The sequence below is a fragment of the Nasonia vitripennis genome, chromosome 1, assembly GCF_009193385.2.
Source record: "Nasonia vitripennis strain AsymCx chromosome 1, Nvit_psr_1.1, whole genome shotgun sequence".
In the NCBI taxonomy this organism is placed as follows: domain Eukaryota; kingdom Metazoa; phylum Arthropoda; class Insecta; order Hymenoptera; family Pteromalidae; genus Nasonia; species Nasonia vitripennis.
In genome coordinates this window covers 13,725,598-13,752,745 of record NC_045757.1, presented here as the reverse complement: position 1 = coordinate 13,752,745, position 27,148 = coordinate 13,725,598, and the positions used below count along the sequence as shown (strand labels likewise).

The 27,148-nt window shown below is 46.1% G+C and overlaps 3 protein-coding genes across 13 annotated transcripts in view; 2 read left to right on the top strand and 1 right to left on the bottom strand.

Annotated features, from left to right (window-relative positions):
* Window positions 1–1,427: 1,427 nt before the first annotated feature.
* On the top strand, window positions 1,428–17,837 carry LOC100114246 (proton channel OtopLc). Of its 2 annotated transcripts, none has more exons than XM_031927465.2 (12): window positions 1,428–3,320; window positions 3,396–3,802; window positions 11,210–11,504; window positions 11,629–11,743; window positions 13,997–14,219; window positions 14,304–14,461; window positions 14,547–14,763; window positions 14,834–14,996; window positions 15,078–15,519; window positions 15,593–15,800; window positions 15,886–16,126; window positions 16,213–17,837. In XM_031927465.2, exons 1-11 carry the CDS (start codon window positions 2,824–2,826, stop codon window positions 16,092–16,094), a joined length of 2,934 nt encoding a protein of 977 aa, XP_031783325.1. In that variant the 5' UTR covers window positions 1,428–2,823; the 3' UTR covers window positions 16,095–16,126; window positions 16,213–17,837. The 2 variants fall into 2 exon arrangements, with proteins under 2 accessions (XP_031783325.1, XP_031783324.1); XM_031927464.2 differs by having other exon boundaries at window positions 1,435–3,320; window positions 14,831–14,996.
* Window positions 17,424–27,148, bottom strand: part of LOC100680118 (putative protein FAM10A4) — a 15,217-nt gene continuing 5,492 nt past the window's right edge. For all 9 annotated transcript variants that reach the window (XM_016987431.3, XM_003426957.5, XM_008210604.2 and 6 more), the window contains exons 4-5: window positions 18,286–18,531; window positions 17,424–18,208 (exon numbers count right to left, since the gene is read on the bottom strand). In XM_016987431.3, the coding sequence (XP_016842920.1) occupies window positions 18,077–18,208; window positions 18,286–18,531 (378 nt within the window). In that variant the 3' untranslated portion in view covers window positions 17,424–18,076. The remainder of the gene's footprint in view (window positions 18,209–18,285; window positions 18,532–27,148) is intronic.
* The window catches only part of LOC100114313 (sarcalumenin), a 9,136-nt gene continuing 3,665 nt past the window's right edge, over window positions 21,678–27,148 (top strand). The window contains exons 1-5 of one of the 2 annotated variants that reach the window (XM_008210601.4): window positions 21,678–21,910; window positions 24,800–24,886; window positions 25,321–25,421; window positions 26,191–26,437; window positions 26,510–27,130. In XM_008210601.4, the coding sequence (XP_008208823.1) occupies window positions 21,835–21,910; window positions 24,800–24,886; window positions 25,321–25,421; window positions 26,191–26,437; window positions 26,510–27,130 (1,132 nt within the window). In that variant the 5' untranslated portion in view covers window positions 21,678–21,834. The remainder of the gene's footprint in view (window positions 21,911–24,799; window positions 24,887–25,320; window positions 25,422–26,190; window positions 26,438–26,509; window positions 27,131–27,148) is intronic. The other variant, XM_032595729.1, reaches the window with a different exon arrangement.

The following is a 27,148-nucleotide window of genomic DNA, read 5'->3' as shown; positions in this document are numbered from 1 at the left end:
TCATAACTTCTCGTACGTTGTGTACCTTTTTTAATCTCGTGAATGGGATCGACGAAATCTATATCATCTCACGAATTCACAATATCATAAACACTATTATACTCTCCGGAAAATTCGAGGCACCTGACGTGCAAAGCGGAGCACACACAAAATACTCATCCGACGCTCCGGTAATAAATCTCACGTTGCGCGTCTCGAGAGCCGGCGTTTCATGCAGCAATTGCACGGTTCAACGACCTCGCGCATACGTGTCAGCAGAAGCGCATAGATGAATCCGCATCGCGGTCAGGTGTCGCGTTGCGCTAATCGAATCTCCAAGTTCCATGATATCTACGATCCGACGATGCCACTCACTCCAAAACCTGCGAACACGCTTTTGATTCAATTTACGTATATTAATATACGGCAGTACACGCGTCACAAGATCCAACGACTCGAAACTCGGCCGGCACGCAGGTGAAGAGCGCGTATAAACATCGAAAAAGAAGAGGAAGCGTCGAATGCTCTCACGTACGCAAGCGGCACTGGACTCTAACAAGGCCTATGGCGCTCTGTGATACGCACGCCGAGTGTATGTGCGTACAGTTAGTGCAGCCGCGCGGCAGAAATTGTCACGGCATTAGCATGCGCGCGACGCGGCTTATTTTCGTTAACCTCCTTCCCGGCAAAAGGAAAAACGCCGGCTCTATATTTACGGCGTCGCGCGCTTTGTTTTGCGCCTCTGTCGCCGCCTCTCGGATTTTCATCTGTTTCGCGTATAAGTAGTAACGTTCGTGCTCGTATCGGACAACGCGCTTGTTATATACATCCCCGATGAATTTCAGTTTTCCGATCCGACTATAATTACGTACGTATGCAGATTCGGTATTCACGTGAAACTGGTGCGCGCGCGCTGCACGAGAGCCATTATACAGTGCATGGAGATTCGAGTGCAGTTTAAGTATAATTATAAAGCGCAGTTTCCAATCTCAATCAGCCCCGCGTATATACAGAAGTTTCTCCGATACTTTCCTGACCCGCAAAGTACACACACGCGCGCACTCGATCAGCTCGAACATGTGCTCTCATCAGCCGATGTCCAATTCCATTCACGAGCTTTACGAACGATTCCGGCGAATCGTTTTATTCGCGCGTGTACCGCAAAGGGGCTTTCCTCGCATCCCGGTTTCTCCGCTATATAGTCCACGCGCGCGCGAATGTCGCTAAAGACCCTCGGCTAAACAATCATTCAGTTCTCTCTCTCTTCCTCCTCTCGAGAACTCGATTCGAACGTCGCGCGTCATTGTCGCGCTGTATACACATACGCTTTCCCCGTGTGTACATCCACGTTACATACTTATACTGATAGAGGCTCGCATGTGTATAATGTGTATATATGGCGATGGATGATGAGCCGCGAACGTCAGCTGCGAGAGCTGAAATCTCGCAGGAGAGAGACGGACGCTAATGAATCGGCTGATGAAGTCCGAATAGCGCGCTTCAGAGGATTTTTGCTCGTCGCGCGACCAGTTTATATTATAAATGGGAGAGAGACGCGCCGCGTGTGAATTATCGCGATTCTCTCTTTTTTGCGCCAGTCGCGCTGCTTTATTTGCCGAAAGGATGCTGTACGTTGCTATACAGTCGAGGCTTTTCTTTTCCCTCTGACGAGCTGGTATAATACGCGTTTTCTTCGTTAATGACCGGGATTGTGCGCTGCCGCCGAGTTTCGGAGAGTCATGCAGTTTTCACGTAGACGGGGATTAATCAATTTATGACGAAGGACTTTTTTCTCAGCGAGATATTTATACACACTGCTTTTTATCGGGACTCAATTATCGGCCGGCGTGATTGATATTCTCCGCTGATAATGGAGACGTAATTGCGCGGCCATGATCCTTCGATAGCTCGTTTTTCACCCGTAATTCTCCCTGTATTATGTATTGAAAGGAACGTATTTGAAAAAAAATTGGCAAACGGTCTCTAAAACCCAGAAATAGCGCTCCTCTCGACGCGCGAAACGGCTGGAAGAGCCGTGTGTCTCCCGCGCAGAAAAAGAAGACACTACTCTCGCATACACGCGTAGATCTCAGTGTGGCAATAAGAAGCAGCTCACGTATGTACGCCTCTCGTTTCGACCCTGGTCACGATCTCCTACATAGGTATAGCCGAAGCGTCGAGCTAGATCCATACCATCGACCTGCCATAGTCCACCTCCTCTTCCAGAGGACTGTCTCTTCTGCCTCCTTTCGAGAAAAAGCTCGAGTCCAAGGCCCAACTAAGGCCATTTGCCTCCGGACTCTCGGACAACAACCCGCATTGTACTGTCGCTGTTTTTGCGCTCCGTCGATCCAGTGTATAAATATACAGCCGGTGCGCGATCGGTATATTGGAAAGATCGGCGTCTTCCGCGTAGTTTGCATACCACCGCATCGGAAGTACTGTGACTTTCACTGAGTGCCGTGTACACCTACTATATATCTCTTGGAAAAATAGCAGCGATTTCGTTTTTACTTTCGCACAAAAAACCAACGAGTGCTGCGAGCAACCAGTGCCGCTGGAAGAAGAAGAAGTTTACCAGTTATGGAAACGAGTCTCGGTACGCTATCTGACGAGAGGATCGGCCAGTGTTCTTCCTCTGCCGATTTTCATCGCGTATAACGCGTATAACGTATCAGCAACGGACTCATTCATATTCCGAGCCGAAGGATCGGCGTAGCGGTCAGTGGGACGACGAGCGCGGCGAAAAATGCGCGCGTAGTACCTGCCACAGGCGTGACTTCCGCTATCAGCTGGCTACGTCAACGTTTGGCTTTTTCGACCACGTCGCAGCGGCGTATCACGATGCTCGGCGCAGATAGCTCGAGTGCGCCGCAGCGAAAGCAGCCCCGATGGATCGAGGTGGAGACGCTCGAACCGATCTATAGCGTGCTGGGCTCCCACAAGAGCGGCTCCAGTTCCGAAGGCAGCAGACGTCAGCCCGAGGTGGACATAGTGATAAGCTCGAAGACAGCCACCGCCAGGCAGAGGTTCCCCACGTGTCCGAGAAAGCCACCGATTCCGCCGAACTACCGAGAGTCGAGGTTGAAGCAGCGTCAGCAGGAGGAGGAAGAGGAGGAAGCGATTTACAGTGTTGTGAACAAGAGCAGAGCCGTCGTCGGCAGTGTGGAGCCCGAGGGGAGCAGCAGCAGGCGGGAGGAGCTGGAGAACTGGCTGAGGACCGCCTCGAGGGAACGCGGAGCCATGTTCAACTCGAGCAACAACAGGGACGACCACGAGTGGAGGAGGGAGGCCGGCGTGTCGACGCCCAGAGGGATCGTCGGCCTGGTCGGACCTTATCGGTAAGTCACCTCTCGGATTTCCGCACACTTGCGAAAGCTCTATCATCGAACGATTTGAAAACGCGACTTCCGCAGAATCCACTCAACGCCGCTGGACGACCCTCACCGCCAGTACATCCTAGAGGAGGAGGAGCTGGTCGAGGAGATGGTCGACTCGGTCAGCGAGACAGCTTCCCGCTCGGACTTCGATCAACCCAACTGGCGCGTCGTCGACGAGCGAGATAACGCTCCGGCCTGCAACGACGAGGACGACAACGAGACCCTCGTCCCGGACGAGAGCGAGGATGAGAAGAGCCCGAGAGTCGCGAAGGAGGAGGAGCTGAAAGCGGCGGAGAAGAGCCCGATATCCGAGAACTGGAAACTGCGCGAGAGCACGACGATCCTTAGCAGCGTTAAGTATGGCAAGCAGGAGAGAGCCGTCGACGTACCGGACGGCGCATCCGCCATCTCCGCCGCCAGCACCGTCACCAAGGCGAAAGCCGGTAAGAGGGAAAACGAGCTGTCGCGCAGCAGTGCGTACTTTCGTATTCGCTTCTGATCGATGTGCATTGTCCGGCTTCCTTTATTTTCTCTCTCTCTCTCTCTCTCTCTCTCTCTCTCTCTCTCTCTCTCTCTCTCTCTCTCTCTCTCTCTCTCTCTTGCGATGATTTGCATCGTGCGACTCGTTTTCTCCGCGGCTGGGATTTCGCGCATTTGCATACAATTTCGACTCGTCATCGATCGCTAATGGACTGCGTGTGTGTCTGTGTGTTTGCTGCTGAATGCGGCGCTGGGAAAAGAAAGGCCTGCGCAGAACACTGCACGCTCGCTATAAATAGAGACGTATGCGGCTCGTCTCGCGCGTTCGCGGAAGGGGATTATCAATACGCGGAGAATGCGATTTCCCGCTGATTTACGAGGGATTTAACGACCGCGCGAAAAGTTCGCGGATTTCGATCGTTCGGCTTTACGACTGATACGTCGTAAATCAGGGCTGCATCGAGAATATATTACACGAGCGGTTAATAGTTTAATACGCTTCCTTTTCCTCGTGCGACTTTCCTATCTACCCATAAAAATCTTCGGATCATACTTTCCAGGAAGAGCACAAAAGCGTTTCTCTCCTCCTCTGCAAGAGTGCAGCTAGGAAAATATGCATTGTGTGCCTCCGCGACGTAGATATCGCGTACTCTGCGCGCACAGTGTCGATGCAGTCCCTGTGCCTCCTCCTTCTCCTTGCGGCCACAGCTCCTCTGCCGTCCTATGATTTATATGCGAGACGTGTATGCCTTAGCTGGTATATATACGTACCGAGAGAAAACTTACGGTATATTGTTCGAAGCGCGACAGACGAACGTACGAACGAACGAATGAACGAATGGCTAGCGGTAGATGCGCTATGACTCCGCGCATACCTTCGCCAACGTGTGGAGAGACTCTTCCTCTCGGGGAGTTTCTGCTTCTTCTTCTTCCTCGGATACTTTTTTCGAGAGCTCGAGTACAATCAGTCTCTCGATGAAGATTAATGTGGGAGATGGTAATCGAGGTATCGGAAAGGGACGCTGCGGGCTCTACTGTATACGTACAGGCGCCTGCGCGTTGTATATGTAGATTTAGATTCTTTGTGTCGGTGTAGAATGAACTATACTAGCAGTGGTAATTTGTATACAGCGCTACTGCTAGATCCCTCTGATCGGATGATGCTGCTAATCGCGATGTACATGCATGCCTATATCGTCCTTTCAAACAGCTGCGCTGTGCGATTTTTCATTTCGCGTTGGTATAAAAAAAATGAGAGATGCACGAGGACGAAGTTTATGGACGCGCCATCATGCGCGAAATTTATTATCGTGAGGTAAATTTAAAATTGACCAGTCGAGTGTATTACGGATAATCGAAGTAATGTGGATGATCGCTATTGCGGCTTTCATTAAAACGTCAATCGCTATACTGCTATGTTTTTAATCAGCGCTGTGCAGTGACGCTGCATGATTTTTAATTCAATAGTCAAAGTCGGAGCAAGATAGTGGAACTCGACGTACGACTGTTACGACAAGCTGTAATGGTGAGATTGCTCAGGAGCAAATAAAATCTGAGAACACCGCGAAAAACGTTGCGAGGAAACGCGTTAGTGCAGTGTAATAGCTAAGAACACTGCCGTGTTACACTTTACGATGGTATTGTACAGAGTTAAGCAACAAAAAAAACTCGAAAGAAGCACTAATTGGATGTTTGCTTTATTAAACTGCAGCAAAATGCCGCAAAGATAGCATGGATTTGAAGGATTTACGAGTCATTACTATCGCGTTTTACGGCTTCTATCATATATAGTCAATCATTAGCGCGAGGAGAGCGCAAAAAATTTGCTACTCTCCGCGCGTTTGACCCCTTTTCGTTTTTACTTGAATTTTACAAGCTACATTACTACGATGCCGCTTTTTTTCTAATCTTCATTTTCGAAAAGAAAACCTTGTATTGTACACACAGCTGACCTATCCGATGACAATATCCCATTAAGAGCGATGTCATATATTCGAATCGTCTCGATCTCATGGCGATCACGGACTCGAATTAGAGCCTTCGCAAAGCTCGCCGAGCGTAATAACGCGAAATTACGTCGTTTCGCGGCGCTGCCCACTTGGTTCCAGCTCTACATAGACAGTAGAGAGCATACCGGATCAATCGGGGAGGTCCATCCCGCGAGCGACATATGGTCGGCGGATATCGCGAGTGTGTACGCCGCTGCCGCTGCTTAATCGAATTTGCCGGAGCATCGCGGGCAGCGAGCTTTCGACGCGGCTATTCATCGGCCGCTTTGCTTTCTCATCGCCGCCGAGGATGTGTGTGTGTGCAGTGCACTGCTATAGTTACGGTGTCGGCGTCTTTGTAGGCTCGGGACTGATGCGTCTAGCGGAAAGTTTATCGTCTGCATTGCACTGGGAGGTGAAAATTGAATTTTTTTCCGTTTGTTTTTATACGCGTAGGATTAATCTTTCCACTGAACGAAGGATTGATTTCTAAGGTTTGAATTTAAATTTTGAAGCCCGTTTTCCGTCCGCTGCGAAGTGGAGATCGTTTCCAGCCTCGTAAACTATTATCCGCACACGGAAACTAAAACCTTGACCCATTTCCCTACTGGTAGCACGCTACTCGTCTCGCCGTAATTCCGCCAAGGCAAATTGCAAACGCAGTTACCCTCTCGCTCATACCCTCCCCTGCAATTACCTACTCTCCGCGCGCGCTGCAGCGGCATAACAAATAAACCCGTGACGAGAGCCGAGAGATAAAAAAAAAGAAAACATCCAGAGCAAAGTAGTGGGCAAGAACGCGGCTAACCGTAAAAGAATTCCAGCCTCAAAGAGCGCGCGCCATTGTCTTCGGAGCCGAAAAATAAAGCGCTCGTTGCATCTACCGCACGCTGGAGTCAAGAAGCAGGTCTAACTGTATGTATACATGGCTCTTTAACGACGCCTTGGGATCAGTTAGGCGTATGTAGCTCGCGAAAAATCGCGACAGCTGCTCGCGCGCGTAGATTCACACAGCAAAGCGCCGCGTGGATCCGTGACAGGTGCTTAGAGACGCTATGGTCGAATATCGCTTGGCTATACGTCGCGTTATATTCTTGTTTCTTTTGCTCCGCTAATGGCCGCTCTCTCTCTCTCTCTCTCTCTCTCTCTCTCTCTCTCTCTCTCTCTCTCTCTCTCTCTCTCGCTCTCTCTCTCTGGTGCGCAGAGTGTATATACACGTGTGTGCCGCGATGATGAAGCCCCGCGAGGGCTGTACCGTATAACGAGAATTTTTCCGGCTCGTTTCTGGAACACACCGCTCGATGTGCATCAGGATGATGGCGAAAAGACGAGATATGGGATGTGCAGTATACGATGTTCGCGGGAATAAGCGGTAAGAATTTTTAAATCCCAATATACTGCAGCCAATGATAAAAACTTTTATTACGCCTCGTAACACAATGATTGCGGACAGTACAGTGCAAACCGAGCTCTCCAGCATAAATGTTTCAATAATTCATTTCGCTGCAGTAGTCGTAAAACAAGAGCGCTCGGGAACTTTCGATCTTTATAACAAACCAGCGCTTAGACACGAGAAGTTGATTTATCGCATTAAATTTTTATAGTTCCTCTTGATGCTCCGCTCGTACATTGTCCTCTTACGCGCGCGCGCGTGGATGAATAATACCATTTCGTATTATTGGTTTTATTGCGCTTAGAGAAAACACGCCAGATGCGCTCTCCGTACGAGAGCTTAGTGCATTGTAGACAGAAGAGAGCGTGCAAGAAGGTGAAAATCGCTTGATTGCATCTCGGCGAGCGTCGTAAAGATGATTGATTAAATACCGTTTATATTCATCTGCCAACGATATATTTACCAATCAAAACGCTCGCTCCAAGTGGGCCAAAATTATTATCTCTATTACACACGGCTGCGAAGCCGAATCGAAAAACCATAGCCGAAATAAAAAAGAAGATCCGAAAAAATAAGCGTCAACCACAGTCGTAGAAAAGGTGACCATCTGCCGGCGCGCGTGTGATGATAAGGCACAAACATCGTCGAGCTCGTAGTCGCGCATACGTACACGCCGCGGGAGCGCGGAAAGGAGGCTAAGCGAACCGGTATATCGCGCGACGATTATTCCCGCCGCGCGCGCGCGCGTCTCCGGAGAAAATCGTCGCGCGCGCTCGGCATTTGACATCGCGCCTCGCTGCTCGAAACGTCGCCGCCGCGGCTCTTGACTGCTTCATTTCGAGTGTTTTCTTCCTCTGATATATCCTGCAGTCGTTTTCTATTTTTTTTTATTCCGAGTTTGTTTTCATTTCGAGTCGAGCTGGGGCGATTCTAGCTGGACTTTTTGCCGGTTGATGGAGTGTTACACATGTGAGAGCATCATCTGGGGTGCAGGATTCGATGTGAGTTTTACCTTTGATTGTTCTCCAACGAGTAAATATGACTGCGAGGCTGCATTATTATAACAAAATTCTGCTTCAGTAAACACACACGCACAGAATAATCTGAAATTCACATTCTTTGCAGGGAACATACGAATCTAATAAAAAGAAATTTCGTATAGGTAAATATTGAAAAACAATTTTTTTTATTACATTTTTTTAACATCTCGCTCCCAGACACCTAGATTCGTGAGCATCTCCGCGTAAAGTCTAAGAAAAGAAACGGTGACGTATACGCACGCAGAGTACGAGCACGTTACGAATCGAGGACAAACTTTCATCTCGCACGCGTCCGATTGTACATTTTCAGACGGAATATTCGGAATCTCTATAGCACCGCCTAGCTCGATAGTCTTCCGTAAAAAAAAGAAGGAACCAGACGCATCCGTCATGCGCGACAATACACCTGCCACTTATTACTACTATAGTCGCCGAGAGTGCCGTTTCTAAACGCCAGCTTCCTGCCAGACGATAAACAAGAGTGAAATCAATTCCATAATAAACTGGGATTTCCTCGTCGCTTAAATGGCTGAGGCCGTAACTGTCACTTTATAACTGTGCCGGGGAGCAAAGCACTCTGTGTACACACGTTCTTTCTTTTCACGAACACAGAGATGAAACGTAACAATGGATGTATAAGATCTCGTTCACTTGCATATTCATCGTTTGATGAATAATAATGGGAACGACGCCTTTACGTTTCACTCGCGTTGTTTGGAATGCTTGGAAAAACGGCTGCGCGGAAAGAAATTAGCACGCGCGGAATAGCGCGTTTGAATACGTTGAATACAGTTTCTCGCTGTTATACAATTGTTGTCGTTTTAATCTTGACACTTCTGTTTCCGCATACTCAACTTAGGATCGTTAGGGCTTTCGGAAAACTGTAATACTCTCGGTTTCTCTAAATCTCCTTATATTATCACAGGCCAGTTTCACCGAATCTCGTCTACATCACAAAGACCATTTTTACTACAGTTCCATCTCAGCGAAGCATGCACATCCTATACAGAATCAAAAGCTACCTCATTTGCATATCTCGTTTTCCCCTGAACAAACATTGCAGAATGCACGTGCGCGAGAGCGTATTTCCTTGAATTTCTTATGCAAGCTCTCGGTGTATCAGTGCGGGATTTAATATTTGACAGAAGCGCCAATCTCGAGTAGCCGTATGAAACAAAACAGATTTGGACTGGCCTTCTCCCTTACCGTTTCAACTTCCCGACTCTTGAGTGTCCGGCTAACGAAGATAGATGGCGCATAGGCACTTTTCTATTATCCTTTATCATTTTCAGCGCACTGCATATTAGCGTAGTATGTCACCTATGTCAAAAATGTCTGGCTATATTGTTATATTATTTTGATATTATACTTAAAGTGTTTTACTTTTTATTATTAGACCCTACTGCTGAGAGATATATTTTATATGCTATGTTTAAGATAAGCGTCATAACACGCTATTATGTTTTGTTAATAACTTGCTGTTTCTTCTATCTAAAATGTCGATCCATTATATGAATCAAACTTAATAAATGAAACAACTTAATACTCTTTTATAGTTCAAAAATATTACGATGTACACTTTCCTCGTCTATCTGATAACACATCAGGCTCGTCAAGAAACATGCCGAATGTAAATTTGACACGAGGCTTTTCCAAGCGAGAGATGAATTAATATCCTAGATATAAAAAATAAATAACGAGTCATTACACGTGTTTTAATTACTTTAACAGATCATAAGATATATCTTTCAGCAGCGTTAGTCCCGATAATAAAAAGTGACTCCGAACGCATTCTCGTATAATCGGAACGTATTAAACACAAACACAAACACACACACACGCACGCACACACGCACACTCGTGTGCATTAGACGAACGGCGCGCAAACGCGAACCCATGACGCGGAAAGGAAAACTTGAAATTTTCTCTCCGCAAGCCGCAAGCCGCTCGGTAATTTAACGCACCCGTGAACTTTTTCATGATCCATCTGCCAAACCACATCCAGCATCAGCAGTGGCTACTTACTCCGTTGTCTCTGATGCGTGATCATCACGCGGACTATCATGTACACGTGTATGTGTGTGTGTGTGTGGGTGTGTGTGTGTGTGTACCCGACGAAGAAAGAAAAACTGGAAAAAAAGATCGACGCGCCAGAGACAGAGAGAGAAAGTATATGTACATCTCGCTGTTGATTCTTATGCACTGTGTGCGAGTCCGATTCGTTATGTAAAAAGTTGTGTTTTCTTCGATCTACTTAATTCCTCGTGGTTTTACCGAGGATTATATAATTAATGACGGATGCGCCGAGTGCACCGCTGAGATTTTATTTATTTTACTGGCGTATAATTATGGATTGAGTGATTTCAGATAGTGATCGCCGTGCGGAGTTGTTTGCACCTCCTCGGCGTGTAACCGGCATTTTTCGGCTTTGTTAAAGCGTTTGAGATTTCGCTGGGAAAATTGAAAAGCATAAGGTTGCAGCTCGTATATAGTTTATAATTAGAAAATAAAAAGTTGAGTGACGACTGCTGATCTTATCTGCCGGTTTGTTATTTACTATATAGGACCGCTACATTCTTTACTTTGCATAAATTCGTTCAACTTGGAAAACTAGTTCTCGTAGTTTTCCTCCCCTGTTAAACTATATACACTGTATAGCACGTTAAAGTTTCATGTAACGGTCGAAATGTTTTATGGCCAGCTCTCATTTCGATCGCATACTTAGATACAGAGCAGCCCGCTAATTAGTAACGAAATTCCATGATTCAGCGTTGCGAAGTGTCTGACAGTCGTAAAAAGCGTTGTACAGCACGTACCTCTGAATCGCAACTACGTGCCTCTACACGTCGATGTATAATTCACAGTCTGTGCAATTAACCATTCTAAAATAAAGAAAGCCAATGGAAAGTTGAAAAGATGTGAATTACAGTTGATTGTTTTTAATTTCAGCGAGCAACGAGCAGCATGACAAGGACAGTCTGAACGAGACCGGAAGTACGACGGGCGGAACGGTGGATGGGGGGCCGGGAGGGGCGGCTGGCAGCAGCAGCAACAACAACAACAATGGCGCCTCCTCCGGCCGGGCGGAGCGAAGCAGCGCAGTCGGGGATGGCGACTCGTCGCCCGCAGGGGGTGGCAGGGACGCACCGATGCGCTCGCACTCGCCACCCCCCAAGTCACTCGTCTCAAGGATACTCGCCAGGTCTAGGACGCCCGATGATCTGTTGGATCACTCCGAGCCATTGTAAGTTTCTTTTTCCATAATTTTGATCGCGTTTGATTTTCCAAAATCGGTGAACAATGAAACGTTTGGAAATACTGAGGTGATGCTTGTTCCTATTTACTGACATTTTTACGATTTCCCGCAGTTCACAATTATGGGTGGTCCTGTCGAACGTCTATGGAGAACTGGTCGTCGTCATAACGATGGCGCTCTGTCTGGCCGAGGTCATGGACACACCCGTGCCACTGCTCAGTCTTCAGGTATACACACGCGCTTGTATTATTATGATAAAGCGGTCAATAATTCATGCATCGCGCGCCGGGAATTCCCCTACCTATTTGAATATTTTTCTCGTTCGTTAAAATCACACGCGAGCGGCCGTCGAAACCTCAACGCTTTCTCTTCTCTTGTCTTCCCAAATCGGTGCTCGCGCCGAACGTTGTCTAATGCCGGTCAAACCGATTTCCAGAACTCATTTTTACTCGAGGTTTACACACTTTTTCTCCGATAAGTTTAGCATATTTTTTAAGACAATGAAAAAATGCAATCTCGGATCACAGCGGTGTAACGCACGAAGAAAGATGTCTAATTATTAGTTTCACTCCTTTTATTACTCAATGCCAGCAAGCTCGAAAGATCTCTCACATCTCTGTTTACGCAAATTCCGTTTTCCTCAGACCATCGCCCCGAAGAAACTGCCGGCATATAACGGCGAATTACAGCTACAGAACACGCCAGCCGCGCATAAGGAAATTACTCGCGTTATTAATTCCGCGCGCAGCACGAAAAATCTGCCTAGCGCCGGACGCGCTGCTCTTGAAATGCCGAACAGTTTCCCGCGCGCGGTTCGCATCCGAACGATCGGCATTACGAAAATCGGCGATAAAAATCGGCCATAATATCCTCTCCGAGCGTTTCTCATAAGGAAAACCGATTTCGATCGATCGAGGCGCAGCGAGCCGTTACGCGTATAAGTTGGCGCGGCCTTGATCGTCCTCCCTCGCGCAATTAACAGCCGTGAAAATAAATACTACACTCGATCGGATCCTATATAGTCCGTCGATTTCTGGATCGTAAAACGCTCGCCGCGTATATACCATATCAGAACTGAGAGAAATCGGCGAACTTTTGCACACGAGGCAGGAAGAAAAGTGCGTATGTATTTTATATTGGAATCCCATCGTGTACAGCGGCTCGTCTCGAGCGTGACGTAAAATGTTTCTGCGTCTGCGTGGATTTATTATAATGCAGTTGTTGGATTGCAATGTTGCCGAATGCGCGAGGATGCTTGATTGCAGGTGTGTGATTCGTATAGCGGGGTGCAATTTTCAGAGGCACTGAGCTATTGCCGATTATTGACGTCGATCGAGTGTTCTTGGAAAAGTGTTATGTATTTCCATCATATAACTAGTTTTCAGAAGACCATTTTCATAAGTTTTAATACAACGGGAATACGGTCAAGACCATTTTTATTTTGTGAATAGGTATGCGATTTTTGCTTGAATTAATTCGACTGTTATTATTTAGTAGATCATCGCAATTTTCCTCTTGGCCAATCGGTTGCTGGGATAGGTCTATGTTCAGCGAAGAATAATGACACGCCGGTAAATTCTCGTGACTTTGCGCATGAATGCGTGATAACAAACTGCTCGCTTGTCACCGTATTCTAATCCCCGTTAAACGCAGAAAGTGTGTGTCGGGAAACGATTTCCTAGTGTCGGTCATTGTTATGTCTTCTTCTGACCGAGGGAGTCAAGTCGTTGTGCTTTTCAAAGGACATTCACTTTTCGTCGTAAATTTTCAGTTACAATGCATACTTTCCAGTAATGAAAAGTTCTTTCCATACTTTAAAACCTACGTCCAAACTTTTCCAGTAACAGCGAACGACTCAAACTTCAAAGGACACACCCGTTCCGCTTCTTTCCAGGGAAAACGTGCGACGAAAATCAATCCATCCTTCGTTTTACCGATTTTCTCTCATCATTCGTGCTTCCAACTATTGCATTTATACAGTCGTATTTCAAGAGTATCCAAACATTCCGTCAAAAACCAAAGGCCGCATCGCATCGCATGAATCTCTTTTAAATGCGAATGCGAATAAAACTCGAGCTCTAAGCGTAAACTGCGTGCAACGAGAAACAGGTAGAGCGAACCGCTCGACGCTCGATTAAGTCCCGATGAATCGGCCGATTGTTTGCGTTACATGGCTGCTGGCGAACTGCCCCAGAAAAACAGCTGCGCGAGTTTTATACATGCATATCTTCTCCCCCATTGACAATCAATCTAGCGCGGCAATTCGCGTGCGTTTGAAATGAGCGCGTATTACTGCCCCGAGGAAAGATTCGCGGAGTCACGGTTAAACGAGCTCGCGGCTAGAGTTCGCTTACTTACGTCGTATTTCGCTGATTGATTTTACTGCTCCGAGATTGAGTAAACGTATATGCTGCGCAACACTGAACTGTTTTTTTCGATACATAGATAAACAACTAAACTGTACGTTTTCTCGTGCACAGGGCATATTTCTAATGTACATGTACGTGGGAAGCATCGCGGTGATAATCGGCATCTACATCTGGGTACTGGTGGACAGCTGCGGCAGTATGAGGGGCGGCTCTGGTCTGCGCGACGCCGAGCTCGGCGGCGCCTCTCTCACGAGGTTCGGATCGCTCAAACTCGCCCACATATCAAGGGCGAGGACGGCGCCTACCAGCTTCTACATTCGCGTCGGCGCTCTGCGTGAGTTTCTTAAACTTTATGCTATCATCGGTATATTTGATTGGCTGAGTACACGATTACGAAGCTCTTTCTTTATTCCACTAGTCTTTGGCCTGGCAACCTTGGTTTTCAATGGTCTGGAAATGGCGATGCACTCGATGATGCAAGGCGCCGAGTGCCTCAGCGACGTTATCTTCGTTCATCCGGTCTTGCACGGGCTCTTTACCTTCCTGCAGATGCATTTCCTCTTCGTCAACTCTCAGGTAACGAGTGGGAGCTTTTGAAATCAATTTATCATTTGAATTGATCGCGGAACCTGTGCAATTCATGGTTAATTTTCTTACGCAGGTGCTGGTGGAGAGGTTTGGATTGGCCGCGCGTTTTGGCTTCACGCATCTCGCCGCAACGAACATCGCCGTCTGGGCGAGATTAGTCATCTGGGACTCGGCGCAGGAGTGGACCTACTACGTGCACGTGGCTCAGCGAGGACCGCTCACCGATACGTCGCCCCTTAGTCTCAGAAGATTTCCCGGATCGCTCACCAGGCAGACTATCGAATCTAATGGTTAGCTTCTTTTTTGGCGCTGATTTTTCTCGACGATGTATCGTACTCATGAAAGTCTGATTTTTAGAAGCTCCGGAAAACATCTATCATACGCCATTACCCAGGTATGAGCCGATTTCTCAGGAGCAGATTTTACAGGTGGTGGCGCTGCAGGAGTGTCTGAACAAGAATTCGTTAGGCCAGTTGTGGACTTCCAGCATGCCCTTCCTTTATCCGTTCATCGTTCAGTTCAGGTATGCAATGTTGCTGTTGTTTTGGATGATAAAAAACTTTGCGGTTATACAGCTGTTATAAACCTTGGTTTTACCTTACAGTCTTATAGCAGCAGCAGTGACGTTCGTGATGGGCCAAAACGTGGGTCGCTCGAGTCGTCTGCTCCACAAGAAATTCCACAGCATGAAGGATCTTCCGAGTTCGGGACGCATCGGCTGCGACGGCTCGAGCAAAGGCCTTTTCATGGGCATTCTGTGTATGGTTGCAGGCATCGTCGTCATTCTGATCTTCCTGGTGGTACGCGAGGAGCCTAACTTTCCACCGGCCACTCTGTCCTGGCTAACCTGCGGCACACTCATCGGCATCCTGACCCTCAGCGGTCTCATGACCAGCAGTGGTCTTGTACAGATCAGACAAATGTCCGTTGTTACTAGGGCACCTGCTGCGCTTGATTCTCTACTGTCGAATGTCGCGCTTTTCGGAGTACAACTTTACTCGGTGTTCACCATCGTTGTGTGCGCCTGCTCGCTGGCCACCCTACCGGTACGTACGTAAGGAATGTAGATTGCATATAGGGAGATGCAAATGTCATTCGTTCGTTTCGTTACGTTTTCAGCAAACTGACGAGGTTGAACCTAATCCAGAAGTCGAAGAAATGCGTGGAAGGCACACGATGCTTCTCTCGGTGTCCGTGCTGCAACTACTTCAGTGCTTCGCGCAAAGTACCTTGATAGCAGAGGCTTCCAAGAGATGCTGCATCACACGCTTTCAGATTATGGCCAAACCTGGCAGACAGATCATCACATTCTTACTATTTAGCAATGGTATTTTCATATTTGATTTCGCACCGTAATCTTCAAGGGTTATTGTATCCTAAAATTGTACTATAAATCATCTTCATTCTTTTAGCGGTGCTGTGGGCTTTCGACACTGTGGTGACACAAAACTGGATATCGCAAGAGCTCCAACTGCAGTTCTTCGGTGTACTAGCCTGGGGCGTTATCTCAAGGATCGGCCTGCCACTGCTTATCTTCTATCGGTTCCACAGTTGCGTGATGCTGCTTGAAGCATGGAACAAGTGTTACAGGACACTTCACAGCGATCATCCACTTAACTGACGACACAGATGGCCCAAAAAGTTTGCTTCCAGGTATCCTTGAGATTCTTTGAAAGTGCTCTTATTATTTTGTTTAAGTATATTCGTTTAGTATATGTTAATACATAGTCGCATTGTAGGTTCAAACCTAAAGCCTGGAATGAAAAGAGCAAGCCGAACCACCGCTACCGAAGACGCAAGGTCAAACTGAACGTTCAGCAGCAACGCGGTGGTGGGCAGCAGCACCGAGCTCTCCAAGCCCCCGCCTCTCCCTACATGGATAATCCGCGAGCCTATTTGCACCCCTACATGGACAGTGCTAGCTGGCTGTACCTGGACCCGAACCCCCCGACCATGTCTGTAGCTACTGTCGCGCCCTACGCCTTGCCCCCGCCGTGTCGGGGCAACCGTCGTCGCCATCATCATCACCACCATCATCATTATAGAGCGATTAGAAATGAGCAGCAGCGCAGAGTCTCCAGTGAACCCGGTACCTGGAGAAACTCGAGTTGCAGCAATTTAGTGCAGCAGAGGCATAGGAGAGTCTCCAGTATGGACGACAAGATGGATTGCGTCATGAGAGCGGAACCTAGCGAAGAGGATTCGAGGGAGCGACGAGGAGGAGTATCGAGGACCTCGACCTTTCGCAAAGTGCCATGGCACCCGAACCTTCACATGCTCAAGATAAGACGAGCCTGAGAACTCGTTCGTCGTATCGTTTTATTTTTTTGCTCTACGTTGTATGCTAAGGATGTTCAATGGTCACACGAAAGTTTAGAGAATGAACTGAAACTTTGAAGATATATTCGTCCAGTGTATACAAAACGATCCTGGTTTTCCCGATATTTGTCACCGAACATATTTCCATAATATTCGAGTTCATAATTGTAGGTTATAGACGGGCTCTTATGGAGCACGGTCAAAAATAGTCGATTGACATAGAGTGTGATGTTTTTAAAGTTAAGAGAATGAAGTAAAAAAACTGTAGAATATACTCGCGTGAACCTATAAGAAATGAAGCATAAGGCTGCGCGAGGAGGTGCGCGGTGCTGGAAGATGCCACGTTCCTCACCCCGCCGGCTGAAAGCATTGAACATCCTTAAGAAGTGTATAAGCGAAGTGTACGCTTTTTATATATATGATGGACGCTGTTACTGGTTTGCCGTAGAATTTTTTCAGTGAACGCATTTCATTTATATTCCAATACTGCCACGTTTTTTAGCTCATAAGACAAGTAGGTTTAGATTTGTTTTGTTCGTGAAATTTTTAAATCCTAATTTAGGCATATAAGACTGTGTATCTGCTTGAAGCAGATTATCACGAGAGGAGAATAATCAAAATCGCATCCAAATTTCTGCTTTAATTTTTATTGTAACTTTGTATCAAGTACCAAACGAACAATGTATTCTTTGATGTATTCACGCTAAGGCGGCTAAGAATTGGTGTCGAATACTAGTTCTCCGTTATTTTACAAGAACCTCTTTATGAGAAACATTTCCGACATTTTATGTCGATATAACCGTTTTATTTATAGTAGACCGTCGTCAAATAACTCAGTTATTATTAAATCAACATTAACAAATTTACTGTTACTTCATTCATAAAAATCTGGATTACTTCTGTTGGGAACAGACTATGTTTCATAAAGAGAAAACTTGAAAATGCATATTACGTTCTGTTTCGCGTCCTTGTATTTTTATTATAAACTTCTTATTTATTTTTTTATTCTGTATTATGACTTGTTATCTATAAATGAATCTGAATGCTTTTATCCAACGAAAAAATTTATTGCGCAATGAAGATGCAAAATCTATAAAACTTATCCTATTCAAACTAACAATAACTATTCAAAGAGAAAATATCTACGCTAGTAATGCATTAATTCAAACGTGCAACGTAACTCTTATACAAAGCTTGATAAATATATACGATTTTTATAGAGTTTTCTTTAATATCAAATAATTAGATCAGCAGTACGGAAATTCTGATCAAAACTCGATAAATTTATCCGCGCGGGCCCATGTTCTTGGAGAATACCGAATTTATGAGTGCCATGACTTTCGGGTTGGACTGGTACTTGAAGATGTTACTCGGGTTTGCCGAGATATCCTTGAATGCCTCGGCAACTTCTGGGTCCTGTAAGTTAGATTGCAATAGAATGTATCATATCTTATCGATCGGTTAGAGCAATGCAATCGGGTCAAGTTGTTTACCTGGAAGGCTTGTAGTACTTCGGGATCGTTAAGGAACTGAGCAAACTGCGGCATACCACCGGGGCCTCCGACGCCAGCACCTGGAGCTTCCCCATCAGCCGGGCTACTTGCCTGCTGCTGCTGCTGCTGTTCGCGTGCCTTGGCCTGAGCTTCGCGTATCTTTCTCAGTCGCTCCAACTTCTCGCGTTCCTGGCGCTCCATCTGCTTGCGTTCCCTCTTGCGCTTGTGCTCCTCGATCTTGCGCGCCTGTAACAAACGACGATAAAATGATTAGCATCAATGTATTTGATTATCGAATGATATTATTGCACGCGCGGACACAAATAACTTTCTCAAGCGACCGCGTGAGTTGACGTGAACTCGCCGATGAAAGCGCGCGCGCGTTATGCGCTGCCAATTTTCATATGATCCTCCGCGTGAAAAATCGAGCAGAACAGACTAACTCGGCTCTGGCGTCAGTGTGCAATTTGAGCAAAAACCGAAATGACGAACCAGGAAGAAAAAGCAAAGCCCAAAAAAAAGCCGACGCAGCAGACGGTCACGTTATCCCGTGTCGGCATCACTGCAGACCGATCCTACGTCATAGTCAAGAGTAGTAGTAATAGTCCTCGTGAGCTGCATCGTCTCGGGGAAGAGGTCCAAGCGTTAAATCACAATGACGCGAAACAGCGTATACGACCTCCGCGACGGGACTTTAATAATAGACCGCGAACTGGCCAATTGGCCGCTGCGGCGCGTAGACGTCGCGCCGGGAGTCTTAGTTAAAGCTAGATATTGCTACTGCTGTTGAAGATATATAATCGCTGTGGATTTCAGGTGCTGGGAGTCTTTATGAGAAAGTCAGACGAGGTTTTATTGGGAATTTCATAGTCTCGCTTTAAACTTTGATGTACGAGCCAGGGAGAAGGTTGTCTGATGCTTAATTTCTTGCTTGTTTGTTTGTTTACACCGTTTGCGGCTTATACAGTAGTCTGCCGTTTACGACGCGAAAGTTCGGCTAATGTTTTAACGGCTTATTCGTATAGGATGAGTTAAAAAAACAGTAAGGAGCTATGGATCGCTATGGAGCTATCGATTGATTCTCGGGGTTGACGAGCGATTCGCTGGAAGTGCCAAATCGATCTACAGCATCGTATAAATTTAATAGCGGAAACGGCGTTTGCTTATTTTTATACCCGAACTATACGCGTGACCTAACTGTTTTCCTTAACACTCGCAGGCATAAACACGTGTCATTTTCTTTCCACATCAATCAGATGACGCCGAGCTTTCACAATTCCTTGCGATTTATGTACACAAAATATATACAGTTCCCAGAATCACCAAACTGGACATTTGATGTCTTGTATGTAAAGAAAGGTGTGTATCTTTGGAATAAACAAACGTTTCTCGCGCGTATAGCTCTGCGCTCGTTTCGCGTAATCATAGATGATTTTTATAGGACAAGAAGTTCGAGACGATATTGTCTCGCGAAATATCGGAAAGCGCAGAAGGGATGCCTCCCGCGACTAATACATATGCGCACATAGCTAGAGCCACCTTATTCGGCGGCTTAGCCCGGACGTCTAAATATAAAGGCGCTGATGCTACTCGCCCTGTCTCTCTTTATTCCATCTTCTTTCCTCGGCGTGGGCTTTTTGCGCGAGAGACAAATATCTTTACGGCTAATCGGCTTTCTTCCGCTTCTTTGATGCTAGATTAATTTTCTGACGCAGATTGCCGCGCCAGCTATACGGCAACGCGATATTTGACAGCTTTATTATACCGTGAATAAGATCTTGTAATCGCATGTATCAATTAATTGATATTCAGATTGGAGATTTAGTTTTTGTCAGGAACACAACTTTTTGATGACAAATGAATCGGCTCTTACTAATGACGAATCGTACAAGCACCCGTACATACATCATCACTAACAGCCGCATTAGATATGGGACGTTCCGTGACATATTTCATCCGCCTAATCCGTGACCTCGAAAATGCTCCAACAGCCTATTTTTCACCTCGAAAAAGCTCCAAAAAACTCTTGACGAATACCGGTCTTCTGGTCTAGAAAAAAAAGTCGGTCGCGGAGCGCTGCCTACATAAGCGCGCGACTCTTCCGTCGCACGCGCATACAGGTACGACCTTGCTCTCATATTTCCGAGCATCCCGCTAAAATCGCGAGAAGCTAGCTCGCGGAGCGATCGTCTCTGACGCAACGGGAAAGCGGCCGAGGTAAAGGGAGTGACGTGCGAGGAGATTTTCTGACGAATGCAAGGAATTCTGTACGACACGATTTTGTGAAAATTGTAGAAGCGAATTAGAACGAATAAATGTTTGTGAATCAGTAAAAAGGAATACAATGTAAAGTAGAAAAGTCGATGCCTCGATCTTTAGCAAGAAACTTAAGCTAATAAGCGAGATGTCTCGCATAGACTACCACCGCAAAAATAGTAAAGCTCTCCAAGCTCCAAAAAAGGGGGAAAAAAAAAGAAGAGTACAAAAGCTATGCGTGGAGGACATCAACGCGCCCGTCGTCCCGGCGCACACGCGCGTTTCTCAAGAAAGCTATTAACAAAAGTTCCAAAGTTAACCGCAAAAAAGTCCAAGGAACTACGCAAATAGAAAGCCCCAATTTCGCGTCGAGCCGAGAGTCTTACTGGCGGCCGCGCAGGCACTGACCGCTCTCTACTTTATATTTGGCACATTCAATCCTCTCTCGCTCTCTGGGACCGAAAGCTCGTTCGCGTGTCAAAGGCGAAAGCCGCGATCTACGTACTCGTAATAGACGAGCTAAATAGCGAGCAACGACCGGCGAGAGGAAGCTAACGCGGACGGATGGACAGGGTTGTGCGACCGATCATCGGCACGCGGCGGTAAGTAACAATGGCATGTGCCATTGGCCGTCGTTGCAAGCTCCTGGGGTGCATTGACAGAGATTTTTACGATTTTCAAGGTTACGATTTTCGACCCACAGCTCAATGCGGAGCTTTCGAGTCGTACAAAGTTTTGCGAAAATTAGTGCAAACAGTGGATATAAAGAATGTATCGAGACTGCTGCTTGCTTCTGATCTATAATATGTAACGCTGAAAAGAGAGCAACAACAATCGCACTCTGATGGTCTAGGAAGAGCAGCAAGTAGAAATCTTTTCAAGACCTTCTCAAGAGTCTTCTCCTCTCACAGATGAGTCTCACAGAGGACTATGAATTCTACAGTGAAATATCCTCCAAATTTTCAATCGATCAACGAATAAACAGCTGATCGAGTAAATAAGAAAAGCTCGATACCGAACCGAGAGATTACACCCAACGGGCAATCCCCAGCTCCGATATAGCATCCCTCTCTCTCAGCGAGCCTAGATCAGCGCGCGTGAATCTTGACTGCCGATGCTTTTCGACGGGCCAGTTGGCTCTTCTCCTCTCTGTCTATCCCTTTCTCTCTCTTTCGCACTATCCCCGTCTGCGTCCGGGGGAAGAAGCCGGCGGGAGAGAGAGAGGAACCGCGCTTGCGAGCTTGCAAGCTTGCGCGGCTTCACAGTGTGTCGCGTGTTGGAGACGTTGACATTATGACGGGCTCGCGGATGAGACCCGCGATAATCATCGCGGGCCTCCTACTGAGCCTTCTAGCCGTGACCTTGCAGGGTACATCATTTCTTCGATCGACACAACATTTTGACGAATCGACTGTGATATTATCAAATAGATAGATGGCCCATCTTTCGTCCTGTGAAGTTTCATTGTGATCTTTATGGGAGTCTGCTTTTGATCAGTGCTTTTTTACGAGCTCTTTATTGCAATTGTGAAAGTGCTTGCGAAAACGGGGAGGACACGGGTCTGCTGAATGAAATCCGAGTGCTTTGAATCTAATTGGCGTGTATCATAAGGGTTACCTATAAGAAGCAGTTTGAGTTTGCAAAGCAATATGGTGAGTAAAACTCATACGCGTCTAGCCGGACTCGTCTGTTTCTACTTCGAGCAACACCATATTTCTTTAAAAGCGAAACTGCGTTTTTTAAAAAATGAAATTCACGTATAAGTTACTCTATTCTTTTTTTCGTAAAAAAAGTTCAATGTTGTAAAAAGCGAAATCTGAAAAAGAAAAAACTATTTTCGAATTTCTCTTGTGAACAGATCGGTCCTCCACGATATTACATAACGAGGCCAGTGAAGATTCAAAGTTTTTCGCAACTATGCGGTTTCGAGCGCGTCATCGTGTTCATAAAATAGATTCAAAACTCAAACTATACGAATTTTTTAAAATAAAATAAATCCACCGCGTCGTCGTTTATGTAACTCGGGGGTAATAAATCAAAATTCTGCGTCAGTTTCGAAAGATTCACAAGTGCGGACTTTTTTTTCATAAAGACTATTGAGATTAAGATTTTTGGACCAAGTGCCAATTACGTAAGGGAGTATACGAGGAGGATGGCTCGAATCGAATATAACGTTGACTAATAGTCTCGACAACGTAATTAGGAATATAGCCGAAGACCCCGAGTTTTTGTTCTGCTCCGAGTGAGCGCCAGTGCGAAATTGTTTCGGGTTAAAAGTTGGCCCGAGGAATCGGAAGAAGATTGAAAAGGTAACTACTTATATCAGTGTCTCGAGAGAAGCGTATTTGATTGTTGTCTGAAAATTTCCGTGCTTTTAATTAGAATGATTTATCTAAATTTATTTAGGTTATGTTTGAATGTGTGGGCATTTGAGTGAACTTGAAATAAGAGTACCAGTATAACTCTTGTATTTGCCATATTTTTGTAACTTTTCGTGTCTATTTTCATCCATCTAATGATGCTAAGTATACTTTTGAAATATCTCCCAAGTCACAAACAACTTCAGAGCTGCAATCAAGAATTACATTTCGATAATAAATCTGCTGATTTTTGAGTCGGTAATAAATGTGCGTTTTAAATTGCAATTTCTATATTCGTTCCAAATTGATTGTGTAATCGTGTTTTTCTAATAATTTTAAAATACAGAAGACTAAATTGTTTCTGATTAAGACTTCATATCTTCAATGAAGATCACATATATCTATACTTGATCATTTTTACTTTCGAATTTAATTTCTCTTGATGACTTTTTTAGTTATTTGTGCTTTCTATGAGAAAAAAGTTAAATTTTATTTCTCAGAAATTTCAGTACACGGTTCTGCAGCGCGAGAAATTTGCGACAGCAACTCGGAAGCTCTGAGCTTGCAGCAGCCGTCGATCCCTTTCTATCTTTAACCTCCCCTCCGCTCGGCGGCGGAACCTTGCCAAGCTTGCGCTCACTGGCGAGCGAGTCTCCAGAGGCTCTATCTTGCCGATCTAGCGAAACAATTTTGACATTGGAGACCCCCACCCTTTTTCCTTCTTCTTCTTCTTCTTCTTCTTAGCCACCGCTTTCTCGGCAGCAACGATCACGGTCAGGTCGGCGACGTTAATTATAAAAACGACCGAGGCTTAACCTAGCGCCCGCGAGCATTTAAATGCTCGCGCTGGAAGTGTCAAAGTCAAAGGCCCATAACTTGTTTTGTTTTTACTTGAGCCTTCAAAGGAGCTTAGTTGTTTTTTCAATCTGAAAGATTACTTTAACGTGACTCTGGCTACGTTTTATCTCTATAATATTATAACATTTCAAAATACTATTTTGCACGAACTACATAAAATTAAGTATCTATAAGACAAATTTTTGAACGATTTCTTATAATTCGTCAAGTCTTTTAACAAACTCTATCGACTATATTAAAAACTATAGATAGGCATGTAAATTGACCTACTCGAAAAACTGAAAAATAATTTCATTATCATCAGAAAGCTAGGTATAGAAGACTAGCGCGAACGCCTCGCGAATGCGAACAAACGCAGAAACTGTTTCCAAGAGTGAGCTCGTCGAGAGCAGCCGCCTACCCACGGCTGCTAAACTTAGAATATTCGGCCTCGGCCCAGGTAGCACCTAAGAGTAAATCGGCATTTTCCCCGGCCGAAATCCTCGCGAGTTTCCTCGACGCCCCGGGCTTGCTACTGCCGCTGTCGTCTCTGCGAAATCGCCGAAAATTTTAAGGGTACTAGACAGCTCTATGCGGCCTGGTTCCAAAGCACGTTCTCCTAAGATAATGCAGAGAATTCGTTACTTCGTCAGATTTTAGATCGCCGGGTTATTCGAAGTGCTATTTAAAGGATTAACATTGTATACACGCTTCTGAAACTATGTTAGCTGTATAGAATTGTTAGACCAGGATATTTTTGGTTTTAGAATGAGTTTGTGTGTCTGACAATCGACGTCTTCAGGTAGAAGCGAAACACACAGTTCAAATCTGTTGTAGCATTTGTTTGGATGAAAGAATCAATTCAGTTAACAAAATACACGAATATTTTTCACGATTGGTAAAGTATACGCCTGAGTCACGCTCGAAGACTGGGTGAGTAAGCTTTATCGGCTAAGTTAGTAACGAAAGATGGGGTACTATTCTCTCGATCGCAGTCACAGTCGATTCCATCAACAAGAGAGTGCAATCAACTTAATAAACGAAACAACTGGTTTGATCAGGTGTGCAAGGCGAAGAGCTAGAAAAAGTTCCCTCGGAGGACCAATGTCGGCCTTACATTGAGAAAGCTTTGAAGGATTTGGGCACAGGTAAAGTTTGAGGGTACGAACTGGCGTTCAATACGAGAACTAACACACGAACACTTTGTGAAATTCGAACAATGTTTAAATCAGTCTAATGCCGCCGATATAGCTGCATATACGGATAGTGTGCGCGTGTCAACGCGCATCTGCTTAGCAATATTTACTTAACGCATGTCTATCAAGCATACAACATCTCCTCGACATTATGGGTTGCTTAATTTTGGCATCAGTTGCGCTAGGACGTGTAGAAAATTTGTCAGCGCTTAACGTCGTAATATAGCTTCGGGATCGCTCGATACGTACGCTTGAAAAATAAACATCTAATTTAAGTGCATACATTTTAAATAGAGGCGGTGAAAATAGAAAAAGCTTTTTCCATATACTAATACCGTGCACGTGTAATAACTAGAAAACTAAAGCTACGTTGTGGAATTCTTTAGAAGGATCTCAGGAGCAGACTAGCGCCGAGGACGCAGAAGCTGCTAACGACGACAACCACGAAGGGCCAGGGGAGGACACGGCCGCCGATGCAAACGAAACTGTAAGCTTGCCTCTATGCCGTATTCATACATATATTAAAAATCCGATTTAATACGCGCGCCCGCGTCAAATTTAACGTACAGATTCCGAGAGATAACTAGACTGTAACCTCAAACTCTCGAAATAACAAATTCACAAGCGCCAGCAGCGAGCGACGGGCTCAGCTCTATGACTCGAAAATTATTCTCGCGCGCTTGTGCATCGAAATTCAATACTTTGTAGCCGTCAGAAAACGTAGAGGAGAGAAAATTATAAGCACCGCTATCAAAGGTAAGCGTAATTTACGCGTTATTTCAACGCGACGACGAGTTCTTGGTGATAGACGCGAGCGTGTTCGGTAATTTCACGAACACAGCCGACGACGTCCGATATTTATAACGTTCGCACGCCGCGCGGGCACATTCTGCGGCGCTTCGCTGGATATTTTAAGGTTTAACAGGTTTCCGTCTATTTTTAAGCGATGCGCTCGACCCTCGCTTACGCGATCGGGCTTGCCTCTAATCTTTATTGCTTATTATTATTATTAAACTTTTGTTTTTCGAATCGAATTTACTCTCTCCTTTCTTTTCTTCGCTGCACTCGTGCTGACAGCAAAAACGCGGAATGATTCATCTCGTTCACGAAAATACTTCTGTTAGCCCCCAATTTTATGACATTCGACACCGGCATGGGCGAAGGAAAGTTTGTTAAAATTCGACGCGAGGAACGTACATTCTTATTTTAAGTCGCTCGGTGAAGCTTGACTCACGATGAGAAAATACGTGCTTCAGGACGAAAAATCGGAAAGCAGAGAGAAGCGCGATGTTTCGGCGGAGGGAGGAGACGAAGCGGAGCAGGACGGCGACAACGAAGGGAACGACAAAAGCGATGAAAACGAGCCCGAGCAGGAACAAGTGGAGACGGTTGAGATAAGCAGCGCCGAGGACGACGACCAGGATAACGGTTCAGTTCTGGTGGTCGGCGACGAGGAAGCCGAATCAGTTGCCGATTCCAAGGAGGACGATGGAAAATCGAAAGGTTCGTCGATAAAACTTGCGACGTTGATTTAAGTCTGTTTTGAAAAATGGTGATATCGAATTATTCTTGCAGAAGCTGACGCGGGTGACTCCAAGGAGGCAGAAGAGGCCGAGGAGCCGTCCGAGGGCGGTGACTCAGCTGAAGCTGCAGAGGAAGAGTCCGCCGTAGCCGAGGACGAGTCTGGCGAGCAGAAGGATGGCGACGAGACTTACGCCCAAGATGAGAACGAAGAGATTCAGGAGGTCACCGAAGAAGCTGACGAGGCTCCCGAAGGCGATAACGTCGAGGAGTCCGCCGAGCAGACGGCCGAAGAGGAGGAGGCAGACGCTAAGAGCGGAGAGGAGGACAAGTCCGCCGAAGAGGAGACTGTCCTAGACTCGCAGGAAGAAGCTGAGGTGACCGCCGAGTCCGTAGAGGAGGAAGCTGCCACTGGTGACGACGACGACGACGACGATCAAAAGGAAGGTGATAGCAAAGAGGAGGAGGCGGACAAAAGCGGAGAACAGGAGGAGGACGATAAGAAATCGGTAGAGGAGGAGGAAGTCGTGGCCAAGGAGGCTGCCTCTGTCGAGCAGGAGCCGGAAACTGCTGCGGCTAGCGAGGAGGCTAAGGATGCGGAGGATGATGGAAAGACCGAGGAGACCGCTAGCGAAAAGGCCAAGGAGGAAGTGGCTGAAAAATCTGGAGAAGCTGGTTAGTATCCTGATGTCA

Bases quoted from the DNA above. Each gene is read 5' to 3' on its own strand.
- LOC100114246 (XM_031927464.2), top strand. From the start codon at position 2,824: ATGCTCGGCGCAGATAGCTCGAGTGCGCCGCAGCGAAAGCAGCCCCGA. The intron at 11,744-13,996 runs GTATACACACGC...TCTCGTGCACAG, and splicing joins TGCCACTGCTCAGTCTTCAG to GGCATATTTCTAATGTACAT. The intron at 14,462-14,546 runs GTAACGAGTGGG...TTTCTTACGCAG, and splicing joins TCCTCTTCGTCAACTCTCAG to GTGCTGGTGGAGAGGTTTGG.